This window comes from Pediculus humanus, genomic scaffold (assembly GCF_000006295.1).
Source record: "Pediculus humanus corporis 1103172108306 genomic scaffold, whole genome shotgun sequence".
NCBI lineage: Eukaryota > Metazoa > Arthropoda > Insecta > Psocodea > Pediculidae > Pediculus > Pediculus humanus.
The window spans coordinates 182757-196141 of NW_002987875.1; the positions used below are offsets into that span (position 1 = coordinate 182757).

The 13385-nt window shown below is 28.2% G+C and overlaps 4 protein-coding genes across 4 annotated transcripts; 2 read left to right on the forward strand and 2 right to left on the reverse strand.

The window, feature by feature from the left end:
- Positions 1-2866: 2866 nt before the first annotated feature.
- On the forward strand, positions 2867-4726 carry Phum_PHUM576030 (cAMP-dependent protein kinase catalytic subunit, putative; the record flags this gene model as incomplete). The annotated part of the gene is made up of 6 exons (XM_002432144.1): positions 2867-3198; positions 3447-3753; positions 3834-3970; positions 4057-4242; positions 4332-4492; positions 4587-4726. 6 exons carry the CDS (start codon positions 2867-2869, stop codon positions 4724-4726), a joined length of 1263 nt encoding a protein of 420 aa, XP_002432189.1.
- A 1324-nt stretch (positions 4727-6050) lies between these two features.
- Positions 6051-8286, reverse strand: Phum_PHUM576040 (ATP-dependent RNA helicase Ddx1, putative; the record flags this gene model as incomplete). The annotated part of the gene is made up of 1 exon (XM_002432145.1): positions 6051-8286. One exon carries the CDS (start codon positions 8284-8286, stop codon positions 6061-6063), a length of 2226 nt encoding a protein of 741 aa, XP_002432190.1. The 3' UTR covers positions 6051-6060.
- Positions 8287-8663: 377 nt separating this feature from the next.
- On the reverse strand, positions 8664-10919 carry Phum_PHUM576050 (Methionine aminopeptidase, putative; the record flags this gene model as incomplete). The annotated part of the gene is made up of 8 exons (XM_002432146.1): positions 8664-8785; positions 8861-8991; positions 9067-9241; positions 9330-9471; positions 9557-9889; positions 9969-10123; positions 10213-10503; positions 10805-10919. The coding sequence occupies 8 exons, from the start codon at positions 10917-10919 to the stop codon at positions 8664-8666; spliced, it is 1464 nt and encodes a 487-aa protein (XP_002432191.1).
- Positions 10920-11124: 205 nt separating this feature from the next.
- Positions 11125-12875, forward strand: Phum_PHUM576060 (mitochondrial carrier protein, putative; the record flags this gene model as incomplete). The annotated part of the gene is made up of 7 exons (XM_002432147.1): positions 11125-11227; positions 11394-11546; positions 11631-11737; positions 11808-11932; positions 12057-12199; positions 12295-12439; positions 12518-12875. The coding sequence occupies 7 exons, from the start codon at positions 11125-11127 to the stop codon at positions 12873-12875; spliced, it is 1134 nt and encodes a 377-aa protein (XP_002432192.1).
- Positions 12876-13385: the final 510 nt, after the last annotated feature.

A 13385-nucleotide genomic window follows, 5' to 3' on the forward strand; every position in this document is an offset into this window, starting at 1 on the left:
TTAAAACGGTCGCAAAATAAAATGCTTATTAATATTATTATCATAACTTATAAATAATAATAATGATAATAATAATAATAATAATAATAATAATAATAATAATAATAATAATAATAATAATAATAATAATAAAATTTTATATTTTTAAAATATAAAAAAAAAAAAAAATGACACAAAAAAAATGTAAAAGTGACCTGTTTGTTGTTGTACGAACCTGATTTTTTTTCGTTTTGTATTCTCTTAAATGAACAGCAAATAAGTAGTGATAATAATAATAATAATTCGTGTTTGTGTACTTAATGTCCTCCTCAATTTTTATTTTTTTTATTTAAATAAAACAAAAAAAGAAAATTTTAAATATTTTTACTTATTTTATTATAAAAAAAAAAAAAAAAATTATTAAAATGTGTGAGTTAAAGAGAGAGAGAGAGAGAGGGTGAGAAAGAGAGAGAAAATGGAGTTTAACGTTCATTATTATTATTATTATTAATAGTCATAGAGAATTTAAATAAATTCCTCCTTTTTCATCCTCTTCACCATCTCCATCCTCCCTCCCTACAATTTTTAAAATTTTTCAGTTATTTTATTTTAGTCATTTCTTTCCCCCCCCCCTTTTTTTTCATTTGTTTAAAACCCAATTAAATAATAATGATAATGATAATAATTTAGAAAAATTTCTTTCCCCTCCCCCTCTTCCGTTTATTATTAAATTACGACGATGATATGAAAGCAATAAAAATAAAATTTTTTTTATTTTATTTTCAAATAAAATTATTATAAATATATATAAATAAATAAATAAATATAATTATAAATAAATAAAAATAAAAATGATTTTTAATAAAAAATGGTCTTTTATTATTATTATTATTATTATTATTATTATTGATGTAATTTTCATTTTGATTTGGTTTTTAACTTAAATGTGAAATTGGTTTTTTTTTTTTTTTTGTTTTTATTTAAATAAAAAAATTAATTAATTATTCGTAGTCGCTCTAAAAACGCTTTTTTTTCATAATAATAAAAATTTATTGTTATCGATTAAATTAATTGTAATTAATTAATTAATTAATTAATAATAATTAATTTTTTGCTTTTTTTGTCGTGAAATTAAAAAAAAAATTGAAATTCATATTTATATGAAAATATGAATAAATGAAAAAAGTATAAAAATGTTTTCTGCTTATCATTTTGGGGGAAAATTGTCGAAACTTTGTAAAAACAAAACAATTCGTATCGACGACGACAAAATTTTTTTTTTTTTTTCGATATTGGTACTCTACGATTGTGTGACGTCATAATAAAAGAAACGGTTATTTTTATTTGTGATGATGCGTCGTCCATTTTTTTATTTTATTCATTTTGAAACGTTTTTTTTTTTTATTTTAAATGATTCCGAGTGGTGTAAATGTTTTTTTTTAAAATGAAAAAGTTATTTTATTTAAATAAAACAAAATGTATTTTATTATAAAACATGATATATGTATAATTTTATTAGTTTTTAAAAAAAAAAGAATTCATAATTGAAATTTGAATTTTATGTTTTTTTGTTTGGTAATTCTCAATTTTAATTTTCCGTTAATTATCTCTTAATTTTTGTTTTCTTTTAACAAACAAACAAAAAAATGTTTATTTTGTGCCAAAAATGCAGAAAACGTTTTGTCAGTAAGCAAAAAAAAAAAAGGTAAAAAAAGGTAAAAAAAATATTTCAAAAAAAAAAAAAGCAAAATAATTTTACTATACTGTATAATTAAAAATGTCTCTAATATTTTATATGTGATGTCTTTAATATGTATATTATTATTATTATTATTATATCAAAAATATTTTAAAACAAAAAGAAAAAAGGAAAAAGTAAAAAAAAAAAAAAAAAAACATTTTTTTAAATAAAAAAAATTTTTTTTTTTAACAATTTTTTTTTTTCTTTCTCATGTGTTTCTTTTTCTTTCTCTTTTTTCTATTTTCTTTTTTGTCTTTTTTTTTCCTTTTTTTATTACATTTGTTTCCCATTACACTACAACATATTCATTATTATTATTATTATTATTGGGATTTTATATTTATTGTGTCATGCTTACTATCATTATCATAATTCATTACATCAATTTTTTTTTATCAGTTGATAATTTATGTTTTTTTCTAGAAACTTAATTGATAACAGTGAAATCATCATTATTATATACAAAACAATCATTAATCGATGTTAAAAATTAATAAAATTTAAACAAAAAAAAAAAAAAATGAAATCCATTCATTGATTTACATGGATTATAAATATGGAATATGATAATAATGGCCGTTGATGGATTTTTAAACAAAAATTTCAATTTTAAAACGTTATTTTATTTAAAACTTATTAATTTATTAATTAATTAACTCTATTAATAAATTAAAAACATACAAATCATTTATTATTAATCGAAAAATAAAAAAAAAAGAATGAAAAACGTTTTAAAAATTTGAATATATAAAAACCGTTGAAATTTCGAACATGTTTCTTTTTTTCATTTCGTTTCGTAGCAGAAGACAAATTAATTTTTTTTTTTTTTTTGTATTTATTAATATGGATGTTAAAGGCCGGGAACATAAGTGAAATTTCTTTCTCTTTTTTTTTTTTATTTTCATTTTATTTTACTTTTTTTTTTTTTTTGTTTGTATTATAATAGCCGTTAATATAAGTGATTTAATTACATTTTGTGTAAAATTAAATAATAATAATAATAATAATAATAATAAACTTATTAATAATATATTTCAAACGTTTGAAATATTTATTCGTATAAACTACACACACATATTTAAAAATAAATTTAGAAAAAAAAAATTATTATTATTGCATATTAATAATATATATGGTTGTTTCAAAATGGACAGCAATTATATTGATAACGATTATATTAACGATGAAGAATTTATATCACAAGTTTTAGAGGATACGGAAAAAACAACATGGATAAACGATGATGATAATGATTTACAACCATTTTTTCACAAAGTCGATTCCGATCAGGTTATTTATCAGAAGAAGAAAAAATGTAAAATGTTGGGCAAATACGTTATGGGTGATTTATTAGGCGAAGGAAGTTATGGTAAAGTTAAAGAAGTTTTAGATTCAGAAACACTTTGTAGAAGAGCTGTTAAAATATTAAAAAAAAAAAGGTTAAGAAAAATAATGAATGGAGAACAAAATGTTCAAAGGTTTGTTAATTTGTTTGTTTTTATTCAAACTTAATAATTTCATTCTAATTAATATTATTATTATTTGTGTCGAGTAAGTCACAATCGAAGTTTCTTTTTTGTAATTAGAAAACCATACATTTCATATCGAATGTTATTAAGCTTATAAAATTTATTGTCGAATGTTTCGAAAAAGAAAATCAATAATGAAATAAAATGTTTATTTATTAATAATTACATAACATGTATATGAAAATGATTATTTTTAGAGAAATACAATTGCAAAAAGGTTTAGACAATGTGCATGTAATTAAATTATTAGAAGTTTTGTATAATGATGAAAAACAAAAAATGTACATAATTATGGAACATTGTGTAGGAGGATTACAAGGTTTATTAGAAAGTACAGCATCTAAAAAATTGCCTATATGGCAAGCTCATAATTATTTTTGTCAACTCATCGATGGTCTCATATATCTACACAGTAAAGGAATCATTCATAAGGATATTAAACCTGGAAATTTACTTTTATCACTCGATGGTACGCTTAAAATATCAGATTTCGGAGTCGCAGAGGTAATTTTTTATTAAAAAATTTTTTTTTTTTTTCTTTTTATTTTAAATATTTTTCACATGAAAATTTTTATCAATTTCAGGCTCTTGATATATTTGCTGAAGATGATACTTGTTACACTGGTCAAGGTACTCCATCGTTTCAACCTCCTGAAATTGCAAATGGTGCCATAAAATTTTCCGGTTTTAAAGTTGATATTTGGAGCAGCGGTGTCACACTGTAAGAACTTATCAACATAAAATAAATTCTTATTAATAATTTTATTATTATTATTATTATTACAATTGATTATAATTTAAATTTAGATACAACATAACAACTGGGAAATATCCATTCGAAGGTGATAACATATATAAATTATTTGAAAACATTGGAAAGGGAGATTTTACAATTCCGGATGAATTAGAGGGAAATATTTGCTCATTGCTTAAAGGAATGTTGCACAAGGATCCAGATTTGAGATTTTCATTGCAACAAGTTAAAAATCACAGGTAGTCGATTAATTTAATTTGATTTGATTTGAGTCTCGATGTGAGTGTGTGTGTGTGTGTGTGTGTGTCTAACCTATTTTATATTCAAGTTGGGTCATATGCAAACCACCAAACAGTTTAGAATATGTACCAATACCATCTTCGAAAGGTGATGAAAAACATTCAATGACAACTCTTCAGTACCTGATGGAATTACATTATTGTAATGATGAGGGAAATAATAATTCTCCTCGTGAAAATTCGCCATATGGTAAAGGAAAATGAATAATAATAATAATAATAATAAGGATGATAATCATAATTGTTTATTAAGAAAATAATAATGATGATTATAATAATTTCAGAGACTGAATACGTCGTCGAGCAAGACGTTATGAACACGTCGATAAATAGTTCAATAGGTGAAGAGAAAAAACACAAAGCCAAATGGAGACCGATGCCATGTGTAAACGTAAGCAAATTAACATCATGTAAACAATCATGACTGATGCTAATTAAATTAAGTTATATAATATTATCATATATATATATATACACACTCTCACAGTTGATGATCTCAAATCTCTTATTACTACAGTATTTATCAGTACTAAGAATATTATTATTATTATTAAAAAAAAAAAAAACATTACATTTACATTCAATCCGCAATTCTTTAAAAAAAAAAAAAACGAATCATTATTATTATTATTATTATTATTATTATTTAAATTTTGTTCTTATTATATGCAAAAAAAAAAATGTTTTTTTTTTTTTTGTATACGTTTTGCGTGTGCACTCGCACGCACATTCACACGCATTCATTCACACATTCACACACACAGAGTATGCATGTATATATATATATATAAAAATAAAATTGCCTAAATAATTGTTATATAAATTTTAATCTTAATATTAATTAATTAATTAATTAACGCGATCAATTAACAAAACGGATATTTTGAATTTAAGTAGTCATCAAATTTTTTTAAAGGAAATTTCGGTTATAGTTTTAATAACAATAGTAATAATAATTACGGTTGTGATGATGATGATGATGATGATGATGATGATAGTGGCGGCATTTTGGTTCGTTTTTATTTTTTGCACTTTGGGAAAGTTGATGAGGTGAAAAATTTTACAATTTTTTTTTTATAAAGGTTTAAGGTTTAAGGTTCTCACTTACACATTCGAATTACATAAAGGTTGTTGGGTATTGATTCCGAAGGGATAACCCCCCCCCGCCCCCGCGAAAAAAAATTAATAACGACATACGCCATAATAATAACAGTAATAATAATGTGCACGACGATGATGATGACGTAATGGTGGTAATAGAAATAACTTATTTTGTATTGACATATTCGCTTTAATGTAGTTTAATAAAAAAATCAAAAATGATAATAATTAATAATAATAATGATGATGATGATGATGATGATGATGATAAGTAAACGGATAAAAGGAAATTGAAAATAATAATAATAATAATAATAATAATAATAATAACAACGATAAGTGATATTGATAAATAAATAAATATATATATATGTATATTGATTGGCGTTAAGAAATTATTTTTCTTATTACATTTATAACATTTCGATTAATAATAATAATAATAATAATAATAATTAATTAGTACGAGTGCGTGAGAGCGTTTACAGGTTGGAAATTCAAAGGAAAAAGGAAATCGAACGGGAAAAAGTAAAAGGAAAAAAAAAAATTTCCGTGATGTCATTAAAAAAGAAATATGGCGTACGGGGGCGTGGGGTAGAAGAAGGAGGAGGAGGAGAAAGAGGAGGAGCAGGAGAAAAGATGGCGGCGGTGCGAGATTCAAGCAATTTTTTTATTAAAATGTCTTTGTATGTATATGAGTTGCGCTTTACTTTCTAAAGATGTTAAATCTTTTACGGCGGGAGCCATTTGAGCGACGTGATTTTGATAATTCGTACCGGTTTGAGTACGTTTTTGTCCGTATACGACTTTACCGTCGAATTCGTTAACGGGTACTTTAATATCCGGTTCGACTTGTTGTATCGTTACGTTTAAATGATCTTCTATTTCCGCTAAATATCTGGGTTCGTTGTACCAAATGCAACAACCTTTCACGTCCGTGAGATTCGTGTTGAAACAATTTTGTCCTCTCGAAGGACACCACTGACCGTGGTACCAGACTTTTTCCGGCACAGAACTCACTAGGGATATGGCCAAACCCATTCTTTCGGCTCTTCCTACTCGACCTATCCTGTGCACGTAATTACTTTTCTCATCGGGAAGTGTCACGTTTATCATGAACGGAAGTCCTGACACGTCCAAACCTCTCGCAGCAACATCCGTGCAAATGAGAAATTTAACTTCTTTGTTTTTGAATTTTTCCAAATTTGCTTTTCTTTCGTTTGGTTTTCTATCCCCGTGAAGGCAAACGCAAGAATACGGATTCTGAGGATTTCTGGGTCCTTTACCCAATTGATTGAAATACCTTTCCAAATTACCGCAATCGAGTTTCGTTCTGCAAAATATGATGGCTCGATCCATTTTGTGTTCGTTGATTGCTCTCACGCAATATTCACCCTTTAGCATTTTAACGGCTTCGGAAAGTGTTTCCGGCGTGTTGTTTTTCGGTCTTACGTTGTCGTTTGCGTGAACGCCATCCGTTTGAATGTGATACCTGAGAGTTTCCCAAGATCTATCTTTTTGAGGGTCGATCATTACGACAACGTGATGTACAGTTTCAGGTACGGCATCTTCGCCCTTCAAATCGACCCATGTTGGAAAATGCATTAATTTATCAGCCATTTTTTTAACTTCGAAGTCGTGGAGAGTTGCCGAACAAACGATCATTTGTAATCTACGACCGTCGGATGTTATTTTTGGAATTTGCTTGTGGACTCTGTCTATGAGTTGGGAGTAACCCTGCTTTAGTAAACCGTCAGCTTCGTCTAAAACGAAAAATCTACATTGGGTAAGTGATAAATGACCTGTTGATATTAATTCTTCTAATCTACCCGGAGTACCGCAAACAATGTCGACTCCGGAATTCAATGCTGATATTTGATCTTTGACGGGTACTCCACCGACTACGAGTAGAGTCGATATCGGGGATGGTAAATGAGTTTTAAATTTTCCAAGTTGATTATAAGTTTGTTCGGCAAGTTCTCTAGAAGGTTCGATAATTATTGCTTGTGGTGCGTTGTTGACTTTTTTCGTTACCCCACCAGAGGGAGGCCCACTCGAAACTCCGTTTGTGTTGTTGGAAATGCAATTTTCAGGTGCTTTCGATACGGCTACATAATTGCCGGAAGGAGGATATTTGAAATTACTATCACCGAAATTAAATGACATTTCGGCATTTTTTAAAACCACCGCAGGAAAAAAAACGGCATCTTTTAAATTTCCTGGCACTCTAAATGCCACACCTAAATCTTTGCCATTTTTCGAAAATTTTATTTCCATGTCGTCTAAATTTAAATAACAACCAATGACGTCGTGCATTCCAAAAGGTTCTCCGTAATTATCAAATTGTCTTGAATTTGATTTTTTACCGGTACCACCAAATCCGAAGCCATATTTATCGGTACCCAAATCTAAACTCGAATGACCGGTGGCCCATCCGACACGGCACAAACCCTCATCCGTAACGGTAGCTTCGTAGTAATATTGACCTTTACCTTTTACACCCTTTGTAGCACGACATCCGTGCCATTCTTGAGCTTCGCGTGATTGACAACGTAATCCATCGGGAGTGACAGCCATGGCTGAACTCCTGTCGAAAAAACTAAGACCCCATTTATTCGATCCTTGAGTATTTGTATTAACATTTGAGATTTTCGACGTTTTACCCTGAGATATATCCAATAATGTTTCGTGTACGATTTGTAATATCGGAAGACAAAATGCCCCAGTTTTTCCACTCCCGGTTTCTGCTGCCATAAGTACATCTCCTCCACCTAGAATAAGTGGTATGGCTTCTGCTTGAACATCCGTCGGTAAAGTCCATTCCATATCATTGACGGCTTTAGCTATTTCGGGCATAACACCCATTTTTTCAAAAGCAGTCATTTTTTATTTTTTTAACGATATAATTGACGACCCGACAACACAAATACGTTTTTAACCAAAAATGGTTAGATTAATTTTGTCGTGGCACTAATAAAAAAGGAAATTTTAAATGGAAAGCTCGTTTTTGTCGTGGTCGAAAAAAAAATACGTACGAATCATTCCGTGAAAAAAAATAATATATATTTTATTAAATTTAAAAACAAATCAAAATAATAATAATAAGCTTTTATTAAATTTTGGGGGAAAAAAAAAGGACGTAAAATAACTAAAAAGTATAACCGTTTTTACTTCAAAAGTTTTCTTTATTTTTTTTAATAAAAGCTTATAAGGCTTGTTAGTTAATAAAAAAAAAAAAAAAAAAAAAAAATTATTATTATTTAATAATCGTCACCGCGACTGACGACTTCTTTACATGTCGGACGTAACATGATTGTATGCTCGTATTGTGCCGTGTAACTTCCTTTTACATCGCATAATGGAGGATAAGGATCGACGATTCCTATAAAAAAAATTAAAAAAATTTGAATTTAAGTCCCTACTTAGACACATTAAGGGTATATAATGCACTTCTCACCCTTATCGCACAAATGTTTTAATGCCATTTGATATTTAGTCAATCCTAATCTGTCCAACCAACGTTTACAAAAGGCGAGAGTTCCAAAGTTTTTATTAATACTATTTAAAAGTGCTTTCGAAGTGTTGAGCCTGAAAAAAAAATTTGTTTGTTTGTTTTAATCGTTTGTCTTAGGTTTGGGGGTTGGGGGGGAGGAGTTTGGTTACCTTAATGGTACATGAGCCTGATCGAAATTTTTCATGTAATGAGAAACATCCATGTCATCACACACTTGACCTCTTCCGGTTGACCCGAATGTTTCGATTGCATAAAATTCATTTTCTTCCATGGGTATGGCTTCACCTCCTTTAACTATCGGTACCGTTTTTCCAGCGTGAATCCCTTTAATTAAAAAAAACGTTTCAATTATAAAAATTTGCAAAAAAATATTCAAGTTTTTAACTTTTTTAAAAAAGGTTTGAAAACTAACTGTATGGTGAAATAGAATGTCCATTTAAATTTCTGATGGATTTAACTTGATAGGTTTTACCATCGATTTCAACTTCGTATGATTCCATAACTTCTTGTATTTGCTCACCGATTTCACATAGTTTAACATCAATTCCAGCGGCCTTAATTTTAAAAAAAATGTTTTAGTTTATGATAATTTCCATGAAATTGAAATTTTTAAAAGGTTAATAATTTCGATGAAGGTACCTTAATACCCGTATTAGTAGCATCTTTAACAGCTGCCAATAAATTATCATATTTCGGATTAAAAGTTAATGTAAAAGCGCAATCGATAATTCTTCCATTGATGTGAGTTCCAAAATCTATTTTAGTTACATCATCATATAGCAAAACTGTTGGATCTCCAGCATTCGGTGTGTAATGAGCAGCACAATGATTTCTAGAACAACCTGTAGGAAAAGCAAGACCTGCTTTTAAACCATCTTCTCCTATTAATTTACGTGCTGTGTTTTCTAATTCTTCGCATATTTCAATCATTGTCATTCCAGGCTTGATAAATTTCAACATGTGTTTTCGAGTCTGAAACAATCGAATAATTCATTTCCATTAATTGAAAATTTTCTATGATTGAATAATTATTAAGAAATGAATAAGTTACTTGTCTGTGTGCTTCAGCAGCATGTCTAACTTCATTGTATATATCATTATGAAGCCTGTCCAATGTTCTTTTTTCTTCGCTTGTAAATCTATCTTTAGCCGTTCTACTATCTTTAGGCAAAGGATATTCTAATTCTTCTCCAATCGGATAAACGCCTAAGAATTAATAAATGAATAAAAAGTTTTTCACATTCGAAAAATGCTTTTAATGAATTTTTTGTCACGATTTTGGTTTTTTGTAATACCTGAAGGGTACAATTCAGATATAGGAATACTAGGAGGGTCAGTTTGACATTTGATTCCAGTTCCAGAACTACCAGTTCCTCCAGATGATTTATTTTTAGATTTATTTTTCTTTTTTTTCTTTTTAACTACTTCTTCACCTTCTGCAGTAGTTTTACCCTGAGCATTATCATCAATTTCATTTTTATTTGAATTTTCAACTTCTTTGTTATTACTAACTGTGACATTTTCAAGGTCTTTTGAAATTCCATTCACGTCTACGTTAGGCTCATCGGGTACTCCATCACCGGATCCTTATAACAAAAGTAGAAAGTATGATTGGATTAACAAAGAAGACAAAAATTTGAATAATAAAAGATGGTAATTGTAACCAAAAGCGTTTTACATTAAAAAAATTGAAAAAGGTAAAAGTTTTTAATTAAAAATTGAGCTTTTAAGTAATAAATAGGCATAAATAAAAACTTAAAAACTTGGGCACATTTTCGTGGAATTTAATACCTTGAGGAAAACTCATTTTGAGGAGAGAGAGAGAAAAAAAAAATAAAACTAAATATAAATAATAATTCGTACCGGTTTTTTTTTTCTTTTTTTTACGATTTTTCTTTTTCAAAGTATCACCCACATCGTTTTCGACTTTTACATCGTCATCGGGTGCCACGCTTTGTATTTTCTTTTCTGATTTTCCAACCTCATCCAAAACAGCGGCCATATTTTTCCCACCAATGTCAATGGTATGGCCTTTTCCACTTGCTTTAAGAACTTTTTTTTTTTTTTTTTTTTTTTTTTCCTTTGAAACGTGGATTAAAAATACTATGATAATTTTTACCGGTAGTTTGATAATTAAAGTAAATAAATTTTTTGTAATAATGGTTTCTTAAAAGAGAAAATTAAATTAAAATGTTTTCAGACATGACATGGATGAAAAATATGACGACCGTGTCAGTCTTTCAGAAAACGCAACACGTTTTATTAAAAAACGAATTTCTGATATAGGTCCAACATTAGACAGCGATGATAGTTCACCTTATAAAGAAGGAATTAAACTCAAACCGACATTATTAACATCTATTGTAGTAAATAATTATTTAATAGTTTTTTCATTATTTGTATTTTTTTATATCACACGATGAATTTGATTTACTCTTCATTTTTTTTTTTTTTTTTTTTGTTTTATTAAAGGCAGGCGGAATTGCTGGAGTATTTGTTGATTTCACTTTGTATCCTTTAGATACAATTAAAACAAGATTACAGAGTAAATATGGTTTTAGAGCATCTGGTGGTTTCAGAGGGATTTATAAAGGCATTGTTCCTGTTATACTATGTTCAGCTCCTTTGTGTAAATAATGTTTTTTATGTTACAATAACCTCTTTACCTCAAATTTTTCGCCTCTTGAAAAACGAATACAAAATTTTTTTACAGCTGCCCTTTTTTTCGCTACCTACAACACAATGGTCAACACTCTCAAAACGGAAAATTCTGCATTAAATCCAGTAGTGTATATAGTTTCCGCTTCTGCTGCCGAATTGGTAAATTTCAAAAACTTATTTTTTTTAAATGTGTAACTTGATTTAAAATAATATAGCAAATATATTACAGATTGGATCGATTGTGAGAGTTCCGTTAGAAGTAGTTAAGCAAAGAAAACAAACATCAAACACGAGGAGTGCATTTATCGTAAGGCAAACGCTTAAAAAAGAGGGAGTATATGGATTATATAGGGGGTAAGAAAAAATTTCAATCTTTCCTTTCAAATCAATTATCTTCCTTTTTTTTTTTTTTTTTTCCAAAATCCTTTTCCTATTATTCCTTTTGTCAATTGGACATATTCAAATAATTTAGTTTCAGTTTTTGGAGTACATTATGGAGAGAAATACCATTTGCTGCGATTCAGTATCCAGTTTGGGAAGTTATGATCAATGAATATATGGCATTTCAAGATGGTAAAAGTTTAAACACATTTCAAACTGCTTTGTGTGGTGCTTTTGCAGGTAAATTCATTTATCATTTACTTAATTTTGTCAACGAGATTGATAAGGATAATTATTATAAATATAAATATATATATATTGAAAATTATTATCAGGTGCAATTGCAGCTGCATTTACAACACCAATGGATGTCATTAAAACTCGGATTATGTTAGAAGAAAAAGAAAAAATAGAAAAAATAAAAAAAAATTTAAATTGGAATATGGCCAAACAAGTTTATTCACAAAAAGGAATAAGAGGGTAAATAATTCAAACAGTTTAAAATAACAGGGGGAGGGGATGTGTGGGGCAATTTTTATTTTTTTATTTTGAATTCAGATTGTTTGCCGGAATCATTCCACGAATACTCTGGATAACATTAGGAGGTTTCCTTTATTTTGGAGCTTACGAAAAAACAAAATTAGTATTCGAAGAAAAATGTGAGAAAATTAAAACTGATAATAAATCAAAATTGGGTAATATGGCACCCACGTACATAAAAGAAGAAACACATAATAATAATAGTATATTCTCGAAAGAAAAAATATGTAATCTTTTTATCGAATATCAAGAACAAAGTCACGAGAAAAGAAATGATGAAACAAATGAAAAAGAAATTCAAAATCTACAAGATTCCAAAGAAGAATTAAATGAAAAAAATGATGACATACTTTCGCAGGATACCGCAAAGCAATAAACGGGGGGGCGGGGAAGAAGAAGAAGGATTTTCTTTAATTTAATTATAAACGTTTTTACTATTTTCCTCTGTAAATATTTTTTAATTACGATGGTGATAATAATGCCATACGATCAATAATTCATTTTTCAAAGAATTTTAGTCTTTTTTTTTTTTTAAAACTTTGCCCCCAATGTTCGTTGGTCGAGTTTAATAAAAATTGTAGTTTATTACGCATTTAATGTTACCCAGTAGAAACGTAGTAGAATAAATTTTATTATTATTATTATTATTATTAATTTTTTTAATAGTTTTGTACCGCACAACGCAACGTGCCATTTCTTGTACGGTTTTCTTTCTTTAAAATCTACAGATTTCCTTTTAGTATTTGTAAAATGGCTCCCCGTGCTTTCACATCTCGTTTTTCTATCTTTACTTCCCCCCATCTTGGCAGTTTCAATATTCAAATTTTTACTTTTGACCGTTTTTTCTATCAAAACGGATGCAACAGGACGATATCCGGTTTTTCGA